The sequence below is a fragment of the Histoplasma capsulatum genome, assembly GCF_000150115.1.
Source record: "Histoplasma capsulatum G186AR genomic scaffold supercont2.18, whole genome shotgun sequence".
NCBI lineage: Eukaryota > Fungi > Ascomycota > Eurotiomycetes > Onygenales > Ajellomycetaceae > Histoplasma > Histoplasma capsulatum.
The window spans coordinates 120,439-139,610 of NW_025544818.1; the positions used below are offsets into that span (position 1 = coordinate 120,439).

Below are 19,172 nucleotides of genomic sequence, written 5' to 3' on the forward strand. Positions count from 1 at the left end.
AAAATACTAAATGCTACGAAATGCGGTAAGGAAATCGAAACACCCTCACCTCTCTTCTCTCCCCACTGCCTAAATAAAAATAATAAGAATAGGTAAATGTCGAATCGGCGCTGATCTGATAAGTGAGTGTGTTCCATCGCCATCGCCGAACGCAAGACCGAATATTATTGAATCGAGTCAGAGTGGGGGAAAGGGAAAGGGAAGCAAAGCAAAGCAAAGCAAAGCAAAGCAAAGCAAAGAAAAGCACCACCCCCTCCCTGATTATGGAAATAAAGAAGAGCGACGTTTTATTCCAGCAAAAAATTCTCTTTGATTGACGCTTATGGGAGAGGGGGAATGTATATTATGTATATTATGTATATATATCATTTTCTATTTGTTAACGTTAGAGCAAGGTAAAGCAAGTTCGTATGGTATGGTATCGTTGCGCGTTGAATAAAATAGAGATAGATAGAGATGGATGATTTCATGGTGGATAGGATATGTGGGATAGATATATCTTAGAATCTTCTTCGTGCGCCCAGCCGCGCTACCCTTATTCCTGAAACTCTAGTTCTCAGAGTGAAGAAAATAGGGAAGGGGGGCAGAGGGATGAGAGTGTGTGTGCGTGTGTGTACATATAACATTTCGAAATCCAGTCGCTAAGCTTCAAAAGGAAAAAAAAAACAGGGGGAATCCGGCTAAAACAAGAAACAAAGAATAAAATGGCGGCAGGTATTGGAGCTGAATTAAGGCCATTTTAAAAATGGGAACTAAAAAAAAAAGAGAGAAAAGAAAACCGGGATGGGTCTTTGAAGGGCTTCGGCGTTGGTCGTTTGTGTGGTGGTGGAGGATATTCTGACTGAAGAAGGGTGTATAAATAGATATCATCAAGGAGACATCACAACGCATGAATACTGCGAGTTTAGGGAGCACGGACAGCGTTGGGATAAGGGCGAAGTGCGACGCGCTTGCGCTTGGGTATATTTCTTTGACAGTAAATCGATTTCGAAACACGAGGTGAGGAATACTCTTAAGTGGTGGGCGTCGCATCGCGTCGTCTTCTCTTCACTTGCTCCTCACATTCTTCAGCGAGGCGATGTAATGCGATGCGGAAAAAGAAAACGGTGGTTATTACGGAAAATCCCATCCCTCCCAAATATCCAACGGAAGATAGCCCGGTCGACCCAGCCTACAGCAACGCAATTGCCAATCCCAGCGCGCTGAGGCCGAGGGAGCCAGCAAGCTGTGTTGAGCCGGAGTTTCCTTGTGCGACGCAGACCTTGCTGCGTGTTTGGGTCGAAGGGTTGTAGCAGACATTCGACGGGGTGATGCAGGAAATGTAACCGCTGCCGAAGCATTCGCTGCAGGTTGTGCCGCCGTTCGGGCAGGTCTGGAAGTCTTGGTTGCTAGGTCCATCGTCACCATCGTCATCATCATCATCACCACCATCGCCGCCGCCGGACGTGCCATGTCCGCCTCCCTTGCCGCCTTTGGGAGTGCGGATTTCAAGGCCCCCCGCGCGCCGCTCAACTGAAGTGATCGCAATCAGGTCGCCGGCGTTGTTTTGGGTTGCGGAGGCGATGGAGCCGAATAGCAGGACGAGGAGGGTCGCGACCAGTGGCCACGCCTTCATGGTGACGGGAGACATTGTGGTGGTGCTGCTGCTTTGGAATTGATGGTAGAAATGGGGAGAGGAGGTTTAATTTTATGATTGGTTGTTTGTTGCAAGTTCAGAAGGGAATGCGGTATGATTGGAAAACGGGGCTGAGAAGGGAGAATTGGTGGATATATATATATATATATATATATATATATATTTTTTCCTGGACTCCGTCTTCGTATCAAAATTGACCAACGCCTTTAGTTACTTCTTTTTCGTTCGTCGCAACCCCATCGCCGTTGGTTGACTTGTGGCTAAGCGAATCCAAACGTCCATACAGCCTGCCGCTATTGATTTCTGGCATGTGACATCTGGCTGGAAAAAATCGCTTATTTTTTCTGCTATCTTTGGAGTGCAAAAACAAGTCTGCGGGCTGGCGGTTTTGCCCATGAATTGTTCTTAATTTAGCTGGAAAAAACGAGTGCTAGGCCCCGACCACTGGGGAGTCAGGGACGTTTCACAACGTGCTCAGGCGGAGCCGCGCCTCGTTGCCAAGCGGCTGTGAGCCTTCCTCATCTTTGGGGCCTTGGCATGGCAGCTCTGAGGCTCCAGGGGTAGAGCAGTGGGCTGGCATGTTGCCTCTTTCGAGCTAAAGCCCGCTGGCCGAGGAGAGAGGAGCGACTCGAGCGAGTGTCAAAATCCTTACACGGTGGATCCTGAGGATCGACATGGTTGTTTACGAGATCCAATTTTCGAATCAGCTGCAGGTGGGTCTGAGGCTCTGCTGCAATTCGGCTTTCCGTGGCTTGAAAAGGCTTGCATGAAGCAATTGGCTGGAGCCGCATCTCAAACCCTTGAATATATTATTCTTCATTGGTTTTTGTGAGAGAGATATGGCATGATTTGAATTACTCTGTAGTTCAAGGACTTGGTGGACAATGAAATCAGCCCACCTAACAAGTTGTGTGTTTGATCAAACATGAGGCGGAATTTCTTGGAATCGGGAGCTCCAGAGAAATCCGAACACCACTGCGGCCAAAAGGGTTCCAAACAATCATCATGATGATGGAGAAACGGCTTGGAGAGCGAGCTACAGTGCGGATTTTGTGTGGCGCTATGGTGAAAATACGAGAATCGAATCCAGCAGATCGGGAGATTCGAGAGTGGGCGCAAGGAGACGCTAAAATGTGTTAGTCTCCTGGAGGAAAGAAACTCCTCAATGCCAACAGTGTTCAGCAAAAAGTCAATATTTACTCCAATCAGCGGTCACAAACTTGGAGCGTCTGAATTGTGATCGGCTTCCAAACGAACATGCAGAATAAATTCTTCGTATCTTCGGGGCATCATGCGACACGAAAAACGACTAAGAAAAGATCAGGCATGAGAAGGCTGAGGAAAAATTTCATCCCTTCGCATGTCCTCATCATCAACATACCACCTTCATGGACTCCTGGAGAACTGTAGACTATCCCCTTGGCCAGAAGTTGATAATTTCTATTCCGCTCCCTAATCGCGGACGGGCGCCTAGTTGAAAAGGCTACATATATCAAGCACTTTAACCTTGTATCAGCGCGATCCGTTTTTGACCAGGACGATTTCTCTCGTTGACCATTATCAGCATGATGAAGTGGTCGGTCCACTCATCTTGATAGATAAATAACGCCAAAGGACAAAAAATGAGCAAAAACGATTTGCAAAGCTATCCAGAAGCTGTTGAAAGGCGCCGGGCTGTTGGTCGCGGGATGTCTTTTGTCCGCCCATTTGATAGCAGTGTAGCTGGATGAAGCATCAGTCCACTCAGATTCTTCCTCAGTGAGCCAGACACAATCAACTTGATGCCAGAAGATGGCATCACTAGTAAAAGAAACTTTGAAACGCGAACTCAGGAAGGTTAATTCGCAAGGCGAGGCTTCTTCATGCCTGACAAATGTGAGGCAACAAGTCAATTAAATTGGGCAGTGAAATCGATGAGACTTTATGTATTGTATCCCCCTGTCCATGCGCACGAGCTAGCTTTTGGTGTTCGATGATTGCCACCCAAGGCAAAATCAGAGATAGAGGGTATCAGAACGATAAAGAAAGCTCTTCGAAATTCTGGCTTTCGACAACCGAGCCAAGACACAATCGAAACAGCCAATGAGCAAAGCCAGGGGAGCGTTTGTCATTTGAATGGTTAGGCTGACATGTTATCCTCTGCCAGGAGTGCTACCATGTTTTGCAGGGCTTGTTGCGTCCATCCTGTTGGGGGAATCTGGCATCTGGCACCAATCAACAGCATTTAACTGGTCCGCCTGGCGGAAACGGTTGCCAAGAATTGATAGCCGATTCTTCAGCACATGGAATGTCCAATTCGGGGTGCATTTTTTGTGGATATTATTTTCACCTGGGCTGCTTGCATGCCAGGAGCCGGCGCAAAGCCAAATTTAATGACAGGAACAAAATCGAGTTTGAAGAGCTCTCAGCTTCGCGAAGTCTAGGAAAATTTAGAAAGGTAAATAACATAGGGGCTGTCTGACGTTGATCGACTTGAAGTCTCTTCCGGCGTGTTCAAGATAAATTTGGTGTTCCCGCAGTAGTGGACATGGAGAATCATTTGATCAAGCCCGTAGGATCGTGTCTGAAGAGACGCAGCCCATTTTCCACGTGGCTAAATCTCCAGATAGCACATGGCTCCCTGCAAGTTCAAAGACTTTTTGCTGCTCTTTGTTGTCAAGTTGGTAGCGGAGGTTGATTGTTCCCAAAGCACCACATAGTCGTTGACCACAAGAGCTGGCTTGAATCCCAGGTTGCCAAGGAACGCCTGCCCAACTCATGTGCAGATGGAGCCGACCCTTGGTCGTTTGGGCGGTTTGGAATGTCTCCAGGTTGAAGGTACGGCTCTACTCCATACTTGGATACTGAATTCCGAAAACTTTCAGGGTTGTTTGGCTGAGTCCAGGAGCGGTGCAACCATCGGGTGCATGTACGCTCGACCGCACATTTCTCTGAACACCAGTTCCAACGCCCCTATGGTTCCTGGGAGATCGTGTAAAAACATGCTTTTACCACTACACCAGAAGGATCAATCCTTAAGGTGGGTAGCCCTTCAAGCAGCAAGATATTTTTTATCCATTCACAGGTTGTCTCTCGCACAACGATGAAGCACAGGTAGTCAATGTAGCTTCTAGCAAAGGCTTGCCACTCCATGCCCCAACGTTCATCCCCTGAGAGATATTCATAAGGATCGTACTCCAAATCACTTTGGAGGCTCTTGTAGCTTTGACGACGCCGTGTTATGACATCCGTCTCGTTGATTGGAAACAAACCACAAAGCCTGTTGCATATTGTTAGGCCACTGGGGCAAAAGAGCTCTCTCACACCAGCGCCATGCTGGTTACCTGGTAGTAGAGGGGACGAACCGATCCAAGCAACACATATTTTCATCCATGTAAAACTACGAAATAATCACGTGAAAATAGCTAGCTGATATAAGCCAACCAGAAAGGATGATGCCAACGACGACAATGCCTTATCGTGTTGCAAATTATTAAAGCAGAGCTATCTCATATGCTGCCGAGGGATGCTCGGCCGTCACCATTTCAGGGCCTGCTCTCCATCACGGGGAGATTATCTTGTAAAACATATAAAGTATAATTAACCCAGTCGAAACGGTGGTGATAGATTAGGCCCGTTCACAAATTCGAACTCATAGCGCTGGGTGAAGATATAGCAAACTATTCAACATGGATTCGGTCCCGCGGGACATCCCAGGGTATTACTATGGTACGTGTGAATGCATCATACCTACGGTTTCAGATCGTAATGAGATGTCGCCTTCGTTCAAGAACAATATTTTAGAGCTTGTGTACTGCCCTGGATTTGTGCACCATGGGGCGTTCTGTTCCCCTTTTTGAGTAGGTGAATTGTTATTGTCTGTTGTCGGGAGTCCATTTACTCCATGTTTGAGAAACTGCGGATTGAAATGTGCGTATGGATTCTATGGTGATGTGATTGCCATGGGATTATCGAATATGTTTGATTTTCTTTATTTCCATCGAGCACCATATAAGTCAAAGGAATTTCAATCTTGCGCTTTAAACTAATTGTTCAACGTTCTATGCGCTCCAGATGCGGAGAAGAACAAGTATTTCAAAATCCAAGCAAATCACACTGCACCATTAGGATCGAAGTATTCTAGGGATGTCATAAAACAAAGGGAGCAGACAGCTCTGGTCAGTGTTTTATAGCTACTCGTCGATTGCTACTTGAGGCGGGTATGCTAATTTTAACATGCAGAGACGAAAGAGAATAGAAGATCACTCCCGGCGAGTGTCGACAGAGACTATCAAAAGGTCAAACATGCTACATTATCCGCTGGGTGGCAAATTGCTGCAGCGGGAGTGTGGCACACTACCCACGTCGAGGAGTTTTGTTTCTGAAAACTGTGCAGCCGTATGTGCAAGGCTATATTCAAGGAATCGCTTGGTCGATGTAACGAGCCTGGATGTCCTATTTCCCGTGGCGAGGTTCGCCAGAGACCCTTGGACTGGGACTCTCCTGGTTGGTGGGTATCTCAAAGTGTTCAATGGCGTTTATTGTTCCCGATTTTGACGTACTTTCAATCCAGCGGTCAATACGGCGTGGGACTTTAATCTTCTGTATAGCTTGCCAATCCCCCTGCTTTTCATTTGACCATTGCTCCATGCTGACATCGTTGTTAGGTCTTATCTCCCCAAGAAACAAAATCGACCCTGGCAGTACAAATCGCATCAGAGACAGTGCAATCGGGTAATGATTGGGCATGATTGGGTAAGTGTGATTGCAAAAGTGGATTTCGATCTTTCTAAAGAGTTTGACAGGTCACATCGCTCACTGTAGGCCCAACTGGCTGGCTTCTGTGAGTGTCTATATGTCGCTATGCTTTCAATTGACCGATGCTAAGAGAGCATACCCAGTCTTTCAACAAGCAGCCCAAACAGTGAATCCGTGCATATTTCAACTTGTAAACTCGAAGACCCATGGGATGGGGTACCTGTGTCTGATTCATTGTGTAATTATATCTCGGCTATCTCAAAGCCACCCGACTCCCATTATTTGAAAACATCCAGCCTGCTCCTAGAATCACACTAACAATATCTCCGTCAAAAGTTTCTGGAACCAGATTTTACTATAATGGTTCAATGATAAGGTGTTCCGCCGCGTGCCCAAGCCTAACGGATAGCATATTCGTAGTTAGCAACTCGAGTGACCTGTTACTCATCACTCGGACCGAATCAACCTGGGCAGCCAAAGACGTCAAGCTGCCGAATACTGCTGATGTCATGTCTGTGGAGTGGCTGACACCTCGAGTGGTCATCGCCGGGATGAATAACTCTCTGGTCCAGTTCTTTGATCTGCGTTCTCAGGATACTGTATCGAGACTCCAGCATCCACATGGTGTATACAAAATTCGGAAGGTGGATGAGTGGAGAATTGTGGTGGCAGGAGCGAAGAAAAATGTATGCCTGAGAATATCGGAACTTCTCTCTATTGCCCCTTGGTCATCATCGCTAATATGAATACCCTTTTTCCAACGCTGGTAGCTACACATGTATGATCTCCGCTATGCCTCAAGCGGCATCGCAAGGCATCCTCAGCCCAACAAACCCAATCACACCTCGACGAAGCCCTATATCTCATTCCACGAATACGAAAACGACCACATATCCCATGACGAGCTAGATGTCAGCCCCGAAATCGGTCTTCTCGCATGTAGTAAGTTTCCACTCCCTTCTTACTTGCCCTTGCACACCCCTCCGGGGAAAATAAAGGAAGAAAAATAAGAATAGAAAACAATTCAATCTTCAACTAACTATATCTTTAGCTTCTCCTTCCAAGAGGATCCAGCTTTTCTCCCTCAGCACTGGCAAACTTATCATGCCTCCACCCCTAGTTTCTTCCCATTCCTCTTGCCTATCATCCACCCCAAACACACCACTGTCAATACCATCAAGCCGCATCCAACTACAAGCACACCAGGGCGGGGTCGCCGAAGTTCCCAATCCCAATCGCGCAGATACACCCATAACCTACTACCAGTATCAAGACCCGATTACCTGTCTCCGTTTTGAGAATCTGAAGGAGGTGCCAACGGCAAATGGTGCGGGGAATACGGGAAAGCCGAGTTTGTTAGTTAGCGCGGGGAATATAGTTGAGGAGTGGCGGATGTGAAAAATGATCTGGATCATGATCTTATTATTGACTCTTAAAAACAAAGAGTAACTGGCTAGAGAAGGGAATTCTTGTTTTCTTCCTTGTTGTTTCGTTTTTACTCGATGTTAACAGGGCGCTGACGACTCCAGTTACATACGATTTTGCCATTCACATTTACAGACAAGGTGTTTTGTTGTGTTTTCCATGGTTATGGACAGGGCTAGCAGAGAAGAGGGTATCGTTGTTTAGGGTCCGGGTAGTTCTTGAAATTATTTTTGTTTTATATCGTTGTGTGATTAATTTATTATGGGAAACTTCAACAGCATGTGTAGATATATCAACATTTCGAAATCGGACCCAGGAGTTGGTGAGAGCAAGGGCCTTGGTGCGTAAGACGTTGAGTGATGGAATATCATATAATGACAATGTTGATGCTCATGCCTTGTGCTTTGGATTTTATTTAATTTATTTTTGCTAATACCATCGCCGGAATCTCAAACATATCAAAGTTCAGATTCCTAGAAGCGGAGTGAAAGCTAAGTCATCAAGCTCTGATAATATGGATTTTCTGTGTATCAGTTCACTCCAATCTAAATATAAAACAAAAAACCCACAAATACAACCATCGATGTTTACCTCCCTCTCTCCTCCGGAAACTCATCTGCAAGCTTCAATCTTGCGACAACATTCATACTAAAAAGCTCCTGAACCAGCAGCTTCGCCGCATAAGGGATTACCATCTTCACCACCCCTCGCGACGTCTTACAACGCTGGCACCACCCCAAATACCCCATAAACCCACAATTCTCACAGACATCCACCTCATGCCGATCGGACGAAATCATCAACCGCTCTAACAACAACTGGCTCGTTCCATACGCAATCAGACAATCGCGTTCCATCTCGCCAAGCCGCAAGCCACCATCCCGCGACCTCCCCTCCGTCGGCTGCCGCGTCAAGATCGCCCGCGGCCCGCGCGCCCGCGAATGCATCTTATCCTGAACCATATGCTTCAGCTTCTGGTAATATATAGGTCCCATAAAGACGTAAGCAGGGAGTGGCTCCCCCGTGATGCCAGATGTGAGATAATCCTTGCCGCCATACGAAAAGCCGTGGTCGACAAGGATGGCGGACATTTCCTCCACGGGGCTGCCGCCGAAGGCAGTCCCGTAGCCGAACTGGCCAGAGAGAATTCCCGCTTTACCCGCGATGAGCTCGAGCATTTTGCCCACGGTCATGCGCGAGGGGAAACCGTGCGGGTTCATGATAATATCCGGAACGATCCCGAGGTCGCTAAATGGCATATCTGCGTGCTCGGCGATGATGCCGACGACACCCTTTTGGCCGTGGCGGGAGGAGAATTTGTCGCCGACTTCCGGCACGCGAGTTTGGCGCGTCTGGACTTTGATGAGTTGGTTTTCGGCCTCGGTGGCAGAGATCATCACTTTGTCGATGTAGCTGGGGTCGGGAAGTTTGTAGGTTTGCGGAGAGGGGATGTAGGCGATGGGCCTGCCGGCGTCCGAACCCGTGATGCCGGATGAGAGGGCATTTTCCGGCGTGACTTTGTTGATGTAGACTTCACCGTGGTTTACTTTTTCACCGACGGCGGCAAGGCCATCATTATCGAGGAGGGCGTGTTTGCGGATTGGTACGCCATTCTCGCGATCGGGTCCTTTAAGTTTGTCCTTTGTGCCGTTGGAGTAACTTTTAAGGTTTGTGGAATATTTCCGGAAAACCTGGCAGCGGCCGAAGCCGCGGTCTACAGAGCCTTTGTTTAGGACGAGAGCGTCTTCAATATCGTAGCCAGAATAGCTCATGACGGCAACAGTTGCACTTTGGCCGGCAGGAAGCTTGTCGTATTTGATAAGCTCGATTGTTCGTGTTTTCACCATCGGTTTTTGAGGGTACACCATGGTATAGAGGAGTGAGTCGATGCGAAGGAATTGGTTGTTTGCGATAGCACCGATCGCTTGCTTACCCATAGCACATTGATATGTGTTTCGGGGGGATTGGTTATGATGTGGGTAAGGGATGAGACCGGCCACAGCGCCGAGAATGGTAAACGGTTCGATTTCCAAATGCGTCGTGCTCTGAGTAATGTCTTCTTCATAGACGGCGATATAGGAGTCGTTTTCCTCATTACAATCCAAATACTCCACGAGACCATGAGCCAAGAAGTCGTCGAATTCCATCGTCCCGTTCCTGAGCAACCGGAGATGGCGGTTGGTTACCTTTGACTTCCCGTCTTCAACAATGATTAGTGGGCGGCATATCCGCCCATCGTCCGTCGCGACGTGCACTGCGTTTTGATGATGATTAATGAAGACGCTGATGAATTCCGAAACCCGTCCCGTCCGTCGCAGCCGTCGGAACGAATTTAAGAAAAATTTCGGCCGCCGTGTTAGGGCGATAGGGGATCCATTGAGGAAGATAATGTAAGCCCCCTGGCCATGCAACTCGCGGCCACCGACAGTCTGCACATCTTCTGCACCAAGAGCGAATATGAGTTTCCTCACAGGCTCCTCCTCGTCGTTGGTAGTGATATGCGTCATAAGCGCCAAGTTCTTTACAAGGCCACAAGCCTCACCTTCTGGCGTATCGGATGGGCAAAGCATACCAAACTGGGACGGTTGCAGGGCTCGAGGCCCTGAGACTTTGCGCGTCTTCTCAAACTGACTTGAAATACGGGTCATCATACCTAGCGCTGCTATGTAGCTTAATCGACTCAATACATGAGTAACGCCTGCGCGCTCCATGCGGAAACGCTTCAAACTCCAGTTACCGGTTGAGATGGCCCGGTTCATACCCTGGGTGATGTGGTTTCCGTGAATCGCGACGACTCCATATGCATCGAACTGTTCCGTCCGCACCGGCTTTTTCAGCACCTTATCGATATTCATTTTAATATCAAACTGAAATTTCTTGAACAGATCTTCAAACAACAAGGCCAGAAGCTGGCCAGCCAATTCCAAGCGCTTGTTGCCCACATAATCCCGATCATCTACTAGACTGGGGTCGTGCTTCGCCATCAAAACGCGCCGAGCCATATGCGCGACATACAGAGCTTTGGGGCGGAAGTTCAAGTTCTCCACGACGACATGAGAGATGATAACGGAGGAAATCGCTTCGATGGCTTCCTGGACATGGTTTCGTCGGGTAATTCCGAAGCTGTTCGGCTTCCGGTTGATTTTTATTCTGCTACCGATGTATTCCAGCGCTTGATGCTGCGTATATATGCCGAGTTTCACGCTTTCTTCAAAGTTGATGGCAAAGTCTTCTTGGAATGTGCTGTCGATGCCGGCAACAAGAAGCAACATTTCCTTGTCGGACTGGATCCCCATCGCCTTGAGAAGGATAACTATTGGAACATCTTCACTAAGAACGTTATGTCTCATGTATATCCGATCCTTTTTCAGGATGATGTAACTCTTCGATTTACGCTCGTTTGAGGAACTATTCCATAAACATTAGCGAAATATCTTCCATAAACGCATAAACTAAGCAATGGATATAAAAATGTTAATACATCCAGCAGTAGAACACACCTAGTAACCGAAGCCTGCACAATCTCTTTCTTCAAGTCCGTCTCCACAATAACCCGATTTTTACTCAATTGCTCTTGTACCAAAATAACCTTCTCAGTCCCATTGACGATGAAATACCCACCAGGGTCAAGAGGACACTCTTGTAGCAACTGCATCTCTGCCTCTGATTTATTCGACAACACGCACTTGGAGCTCCGTAGCATAACCGGCATCCGACCAATGGCGGTCCCGTTTCGCTTGACCCGTTGTCTGCCACGGACATATTCGAAATCGACCAGAATAGGGGCTGCATAGGTCATGTCACGCAGGCGGCATTCGTTTGGAGTGATAGTGGATGCTAAATCAAATTTGGAGTCTTGCTCTTCGTCTGCCCGCCGGGGATTGCCCAGGTATATATCATGGAATCTAAATGAAAGCAGGCCAAGTAGTTTAGCAGTTGCTTTCTTCAAAGTAACATATTCAAATGAAACTAGGTGTATAGAAAGGAAGAAGTACCTGATATAGAAGTTAGGATCAACATCGCTACGAATCTCTGCGCTTGCCTGTACGATTTTTTTCAATTGAACCTCAACGAAGTAGTTATACGAGTCGATATGTTGTTTGACTAAACCCTTAATTTTAAGGAAGGCAGGCAGTAGGTTCCATTTATCTTGGGCAGTATTAATTGGATCTGTGAGGGATTTGCTGTAGTAAAATGGGTTGAGGAGTGCGTCGAAGTCCTACGTTTTCAACGTTAGCCAATCTCCTTAACTTTTTTTATGGAATTACAGTCTACAGCTGTTTCCACACAAACTAGGCGAAAAGAAAACTATAAAATACATCGCCTCCTTTCTTCCCCTTTCTGTGATGCGAATGGTCAGGTTTATGGGATTCCGCCGCCTGCGCATGGGCTGCGGTAGCAGCTGGGTCAACAGCAGAATTGATCTTGAGGGTGGGAGCTGTTTGTGCCGCGCGATTCCTTTTCATAGGGCTTCCAGGCATTACTGGGAGGGGCATAGAGTCCGGTTCCTGCGCAGATGAATTTGTCAATCTTATAAGTTGTGGGGGCCAAAATGAGCTATAACAAAGCTGTATGTGCAAATACCCATACATTGGAGGGGTCAGCTGGAGGAGCTACCGTTCTTCGGGGAGTCATTGCCCTCTTCAAGATGCCTGGGAAAATTAGGAGAACTCAGAGGAGGAGCATGGTATGTTCGTAGAAGAACATATACAAGGAAATTAGATCATAAATCGTGAGCAGCCATGTTTATAGCTCTTTGTCCTTCCGTCACCAATTCCTCCATATTATTTTTTTATCTGATGACTCTCCGGAACAATTTGCGCCGAGGCTCCGGAATGATTATGTAACCAATAAATCAAGCATTGGTCCAAGCTCCAATGTACTAGTCCATTTACGGAGCAACATCACGTGATAATCCCGCATCCTCCATGTCATGTCATCTAATGTCATCTAACTATAAAATGGGATATTAGATATTATTGTCCACTACATAGCATACGGAGCACACAAGAAACAAAGAAAAAGATATGGAAACACATTCCGCAAGCCTATATCCACTAATTCATGGCGCCCCTTCGCCAGTCTGTGCTCATTTGCTCACTCCAAAGCAATTGACCCCACCGCTCATCCTTCGCCTGCTCCCCTTTTTAGCCTCCAATGATCTCTTCCCCGGCCCCTTTAGCTATACCCTTGCCCTCTTCAATGAAACAGCAATTTTGATGCCCGACAAGCCCTTTCTTTTGTCATCCACCAATTTCGCGCATCAATTGGCTTGTAACAGCATTGGGCGCCATTTCCTGCTTGACGAAGATGATATCGGCAGCTAAATCCCTTTGGCGCTCGCCTCGCATTCTGCATGCATACATTCATGCCTAACCCACTCTATACTGGCGATAATACTCTAACCCAACCCCGCGAAGAAGACGAACATGTCCTCCTTTATTCTATTTTCGTCGCCTTCTGCTCCAATGCCATTTGCACATGGAGATAAGAAGGAGTAGGAGAAATCGAGGGTGGGGTAAAGATGAGCCGAGTGGATTCTGAACTAGAAAAAAGGGAAGCAAGAGAAAAAAAGAAAGTAAACCGCCCCTCACCGCAGCCTCCTCTGACATCATGAGGTATTGCGCATGCCCCGCTCCTAAGCCAAAAAATTAAAAGATGTATCAGAACTGTGAGCATGCCCCACTATGTTGATAGTCATCATCATCCTGACACATGTCATTCTCCCTGGGCGATTCGGTACCTCGTTTCTAGCTATATGGAGAGACACATCACTCATGCAGATTACACATGTGAATATCTATTTTTTTTTTCATTTAATGCAATCCCAGGGCCGGGGGAGTGGCTTAAGAAGCACGATTGACATGTCTTCTGCACCACCTAAAACTAAGGAGAGTATATTGCACTCTTTCGCTGGCGATCCTTTTTATTCCCCGCAATTTGTGCATCGTATGGAGAAACGGGATTTTTCTTCTCCCCTCTGTTTTTCTTCGTCTCGCTATTGCCGAAACAACACAGCAGCAGCAGCAGTAGCAGGGATTTGAACCCTTGACAGCGTGACGGCTCTTCTGCCGCTGCTGTTACTTGGTGGATGATGTCACAATAAAGGACCCGGCTAGACTGCCTGCAGAGTAGTGTACTGTGCATATACATTTATTTACCTTAAATGCATGAAATGTCTATACTCTGCGAATGCGTAGTACATTTGGGTTATGATTGGGCAATACGGTAATTTGCTTAAGTCTTGCTCGTTTGGATCACATAGTTGGGTAGGTTTCGAGCTGCGGAATGAGTTGGAGTGAATATTTCTTAAGATGCACTGTGATATGAGGAGTTTATTATTTTATTAGAAGGGCCAACGCAAAGCGAAGTGAAGACGATGAATGAGGGAAAAAAACAAAAGAGAGAGAGAGAGAGAGAGGAGAGAGATACATGGAAAAATCCAGCTACCTAACCAACGCAGCAGAGTAACATATAAAACTTTACAACCAGGCCCAATTGCAACAAAATGATCAAAATCAGTAGCCATTACACTTGTCCAAATGCGAATCCCTGTGTTCATCCGTATACCCATCCACGTCTTCCATCGATCTTCGCCCCCTTTTCACATGGAGAGGAGGGAATACCCGCGAACCAAGAGATGAAACGAACTAGAACCGTCACATTTCACTAATAAACTGAAAGTCCACCCATGCCATGTCTAATCTGGCGCCCCTCGCAGACGTTTGTCTGTCCCGACATCAGTCGTCCAAAGAAACTATCCAAACCGACGCGTATCGACCTAACTGCCTCAAATATCTGCATGCAAAGTGTGAAGGGCAAAATGGTATCGATGTGGATATTTTTGCCTAACCCTTCCACAGATAGACCCACTTACCTCCTTCCTGGCCCATTCACAGTCGGCATAGCATTTATCATCCCCATCATCACAGAAACACATCTGGCGCCTCCCCTTCCCATGTATCTTGCTGGTCCTGGTCGTACTCCTGCTCCTGCAACTGCCGTTGGCCCTCCGGGCCTTCACCATTTTCTTCAACAGCGGAACCGTCGACAACGCTAGGACGACAAGAACCCACCTCACCATCCCGGCTCAGTCCACGCTCTGTCTGATTCGATGATGACACACTGCGTCTCTCACCCGGCAGATGCTGGCAAAGATCAAGCAACAGACGCACTTTGGGAAGTAGAACGTCCCTGCCATAGCGCAGGATATTGCATGTCGCTCTCTGGAGGTCGCGCAGGGAATTGGTGTCGCTGAGGAGATAGATGGATAGTAACTCCGTGTTGAATAGGCGGGAAGTGCTTGTAGATGTAGCTGTCGCTGCAGTGGTATGCTGTTGCTGTCTCAGTTGTATTTGTAATTGTGATTGCGATTGCGATTGCGAATGAGAATGGAATTGGGATTGGGATTGCTGTGCCTTCCTTGCCCGTGACCTGCCACTAACCGTAATCCAATGAACATTCAACCGCGCAATCTGCTGGTCCATAGTTAGTGAGAAGAACCAGGGCTGCGTTTCGTCAAACTGGTGAGTACCGACGGTGCGGCGATGCAGCTCGAGGAGGCTGTTTAGAGATATGGCGGCAGCACTGCTGGCTTCTTCTGTTGCTGTGTGGTGAGTGCCGCCAGTGGCCATGGAGGCAAATTCGGCAGTGAAGAAGGGGAAGAAGAGATGGGCATCCGGACTCGCGTAGCCCCTGGAGAAATTGGGACTAGGGCTGGAAAGGATCTCTGTTTCGGCCTCGCTGCAAGATGCAGACGGAGATGCGCATGCAGCTGCGGATTCGGTAAGTGTGGGGATTATGGCATGTTGGGCGTGCGTGAATGCATCATGCGAGAAGCCATAGGCTTTATCTGGCTTTGGGTCTGGGAGGAAGGGTGCCGTGTGGAAATCGGGAAGAAGGGGGACAGAAACGGACTCGGTCCATTGTCGTTTGATTGAACAAGTTAATGTGGGATGGAGACGGTGATCATCGGTATCGTCATAATGATAATGGTCATGGTCATGGTCACGGCCGGGAGTCAGGCGATTTCCTAGTTCCTCAAACACTTCCTCTTCTGTAGCGTTCCAGAGGCGGCGCGGGAGTTTGCTAAGTTCCTGCAGAGCGGCCTCACCATGCAACAGGGAAGAAGAAGTGGATGGATCGCGTTCTTCAGTAATGATCTGTTTAGCCTTCTGCATCAGGGGTTCGGGTGGCTCAGTGCGATATATGCAAATACCGCGATAGTCCAAGGGACCCTGGTAGCACAGACTCTCCGATGACGCAACTGAGACGCCAGAAAGACTCTGAATGGACGAGAAGCAGTGCGGGACTGTACTGGCAGATTCGTTGGGGAATGGCGGGATCAGAATATCGTTGTCAAGAGAAGGGTTGAAAGGCCAGGATGAGGTGTCTACCCAATGCTCAATTGGGCTACCTCTCCTTTGTACATGGAATTTATTGCCGTAGTAATGCTGAAGGTTATTGCCATGGTGTCTGCCCGTCAGCTCAATGGCGTCTTCAGCTTGAGAGCCTAGTATTTGATCTATGCCAGCAACGGGATGTTAGTGATATTAAGCCAGCACGGAGCTTCGATGTGACAGGGAACGAAATAGAAAAATGTACCAACCCATATATTGTATTCGAGGAATGTACTGTTCAACCCTTCAAAAAGAGACTGTGTAGTGCTAAAGGCAGTTCTTAAAGTCAAAAATTCAAGATGATTTCTTTTATATCAAAGCCCAGACAGGGGACAGTGAATTTGGTCGTGTATGAGCTCATATCACCAAGCTGTTTATTTGAATGTAGCCACACCACACAGATATCAAGAAGCTTCTTGCATCTAGTATAATGCATTGATTTAGCATGTCGTCCTATTTCTGTGTTGTTGTTCTCTCTGCAACTATAGGGGGAGGTTAGCTAGGTTGGTTTTGTAATGAAAATGCTGGGGCGAACCATTGTTAGTTGACCAACGCATGGCACTAGATCTTGTAGGTAAGGATGGTGATGATAGTAGCAGCGACCTATATTAATAGAAAAATGAATGAATATATTGCCCTGCTACACAGTAAACAGGGTTTGATGCTAAGATATGATGGAAGATCAAATGGTTCGAAACCTTGGACGAGCCATATTATCATGGTTGACTGCTACACATACTACTGCACGAACAGTTTAAATCACCGAGATGCCTTTCTAGAATGAATAGCAACAATCAGAAACGACATGGTAAAGTTTATCCCGTTACGGTGAGTCCGAGAATAGGTTTAGATATACCTAGTAGCCAAAAGGATATCATCTTTACAATTCGCTTCTTCTGCAATTGCATATCTCTATGAACCTGTTTGGAAGCTCTTGGAACCCTTACTCCCGTCTCCCCACATGATACGTAGGTAAATGCAAGCTACTGCGGCTACACCGCCAATTTGGACGCCCTGCATAGGCGATTGGCAGTAGATAGAACCCCCAACTGGACATTTGAAACGTGCTACGCAGCAGACACGCAGAGAAACAGCTCAGAAGGATGCCCGTCCGTAGTGACTTTTCTGACAAGTACGAGTAAATGGGGAAGCCATTTTCCAAAGATGATGTTGAGATATCAAAGGGTGATGGAGTTGGCCGGTTGGTTTGTCCAGGGTTATGGAGGTTGGCACTTCCCCAACATCATGAGATTCAACAGTCTGTAATGGCTCCTAACTCTGGGAAGTGTCACAGAAACACCCATCTTCTCTTCCGAACCAATCGTTGCTGTTCAGATTAGGTCTCTGCTGCTGCTTCTGTTCCCAAGGAAGGAGAAGGTTAAAGGAGAGACAGAGGATAACTGTATGTTTCTGTTACATGGCAGGTTTGCCCCGGTGAATTTGAGATCGATCGTTATGTTTTGTGTGGCTCGGATTTGGTCGATTCAATTTAGTGAACAGCACTCGCACCTTGTTTTTTGATCAATTAGACTGGATGCGGGGATGGTATTTTAAAACTCTTTCGAAATTTCAAAATGCTACTTAATAACCATGGAAGCCTCCATCAACAGAGAAACATCATGATGTGATGGGAAACAACATGGACTCGACAGAGCCTCCGTCTCCCCATCAGCTGGTCTGATTAACTCCTTCAAGCTAAGCTCAGTGACGCAGCTTGTGCTTCCTTGCTCCGTTCCGCCCGCTGCATAATGTGAGCCCCAGCCTGCATGTTGCACTAGACGCTGGGACACCAAAGCCGCAGAGGCCAAGAGATGAGAGCCCACTTTTCGAGGAGCCGGCATGATTCGGAGGTACCGCACAAAAATAACAACTGACATCCAGCTTCGTGGCAAGACTCATGCTTGAGGACGTGTTCTTGAGCATACGCAGTAGCTGGGCGGCAGATTGACTTGGCTAAGTGCTTATATATTTAATTTGCTACCAGTGCCGCCGAAGCCAATGACCGCCGCTGCTCTCGTTTTGAGGCCTGGAGAGATGTGTTTATCCAGTTTCCCAGCCCATTGATAAAAGTGACTGAGACAGGGCACATCGCGGGGAGCCTAGTCTTTCGAAATTGACCAAATATTTGGTATTTGTGGGGGAATGGAGGGTGGCTGGTCGAGTTTGGGGGGGTTTAACTTGAAGTCAACCCGAATATGTGTTTCACTTTGATGGCTCCGTAGGCGCAGTGGGGGGGAGAAAGAAAGAAAGACATGGAGGAACGAAAGCGAGGTCCAAAAGAAGAAAAGAAAAATGAAAGTCACGAAATTTTGAATATCAACGGGCCTATGAAGGTATGTATCGGCGGTTCATATTTACTGTGTATGCACCCACAGGTGTGAGAGCTGTCGTGGCAGCGGATAGGCGAGCAATGCCATTGGATCCGTCTTTAGGGCCCATGAGGAAAACCAACGAACGGGCCGACAGCCCAAAACTTGGGGTCAGCTTTACAAACTCCCGCTGTGAATCCATGGATCTACTAGTATTTGTGGATGGCATTGGCTATGCGTTGGAGGGCGAACAGCCCGGCCTGGGTTTATGTGAGATGGTTTAAGTAGCTAATAATAATAATATAATACAGGACAATATGATAAATATGGAGAATGGAATGGAAGGGGGATGGACTACAGCGTATGTGTCGCTTTATGCCAGATTCAGCTCTAAGTTTTCAAGATTACCAAACTAGTGCATGAGGGGTGATTGATCGTCACTGTCAGCAAGCCAGGAAGAAGAATCAGTCGATGAGTGAGGGTAGCTTTTCTAATGGGAAATAAATATCAGAAGAGCGGCAGAAAAACTATCATAGTTAGAACAATGAAGAAAAGCACTCTCTGTGTTGGCAAGTTAGCAGCATACTTAATAATAACTGATGCCTGGCAGGTCACTGAAACAGAAGCCTAGTCTAGACTGTTGAGTCTTGCCATCATTATTGACCG

At 47.2% G+C, this 19,172-nt stretch overlaps 5 protein-coding genes across 5 annotated transcripts; 1 reads left to right on the plus strand and 4 right to left on the minus strand.

The window, feature by feature from the left end:
- Positions 1 to 1,171: 1,171 nt before the first annotated feature.
- HCBG_08817 (uncharacterized protein) lies at positions 1,172 to 1,630 on the minus strand (the record flags this gene model as incomplete). The annotated part of the gene is made up of 1 exon (XM_045435866.1): positions 1,172 to 1,630. The coding sequence occupies one exon, from the start codon at positions 1,628 to 1,630 to the stop codon at positions 1,172 to 1,174; it is 459 nt and encodes a 152-aa protein (XP_045283395.1).
- Positions 1,631 to 4,291: 2,661 nt separating this feature from the next.
- HCBG_08818 (uncharacterized protein) lies at positions 4,292 to 4,997 on the minus strand (the record flags this gene model as incomplete). The annotated part of the gene is made up of 3 exons (XM_045435867.1): positions 4,292 to 4,588; positions 4,628 to 4,895; positions 4,960 to 4,997. The coding sequence occupies 3 exons, from the start codon at positions 4,995 to 4,997 to the stop codon at positions 4,292 to 4,294; spliced, it is 603 nt and encodes a 200-aa protein (XP_045283396.1).
- A 307-nt stretch (positions 4,998 to 5,304) lies between these two features.
- Positions 5,305 to 8,146, plus strand: HCBG_08819 (uncharacterized protein; the record flags this gene model as incomplete). The annotated part of the gene is made up of 10 exons (XM_045435868.1): positions 5,305 to 5,344; positions 5,690 to 5,793; positions 5,858 to 6,013; positions 6,037 to 6,125; positions 6,283 to 6,370; positions 6,440 to 6,458; positions 6,638 to 7,059; positions 7,144 to 7,315; positions 7,425 to 7,728; positions 8,086 to 8,146. 10 exons carry the CDS (start codon positions 5,305 to 5,307, stop codon positions 8,144 to 8,146), a joined length of 1,455 nt encoding a protein of 484 aa, XP_045283397.1.
- Positions 8,147 to 8,246: 100 nt separating this feature from the next.
- HCBG_08820 (DNA-directed RNA polymerase III polypeptide) lies at positions 8,247 to 12,433 on the minus strand (the record flags this gene model as incomplete). Its single annotated transcript, XM_045435869.1, has 5 exons — positions 8,247 to 11,206; positions 11,299 to 11,703; positions 11,794 to 12,017; positions 12,118 to 12,306; positions 12,389 to 12,433. 5 exons carry the CDS (start codon positions 12,431 to 12,433, stop codon positions 8,386 to 8,388), a joined length of 3,684 nt encoding a protein of 1,227 aa, XP_045283398.1.
- Positions 12,434 to 14,724: 2,291 nt separating this feature from the next.
- On the minus strand, positions 14,725 to 17,004 carry HCBG_08821 (uncharacterized protein; the record flags this gene model as incomplete). Its single annotated transcript, XM_045435870.1, has 3 exons — positions 14,725 to 16,322; positions 16,597 to 16,619; positions 16,961 to 17,004. The coding sequence occupies 3 exons, from the start codon at positions 17,002 to 17,004 to the stop codon at positions 14,725 to 14,727; spliced, it is 1,665 nt and encodes a 554-aa protein (XP_045283399.1).
- Between the last annotated feature and the right edge of the window lie 2,168 nt (positions 17,005 to 19,172).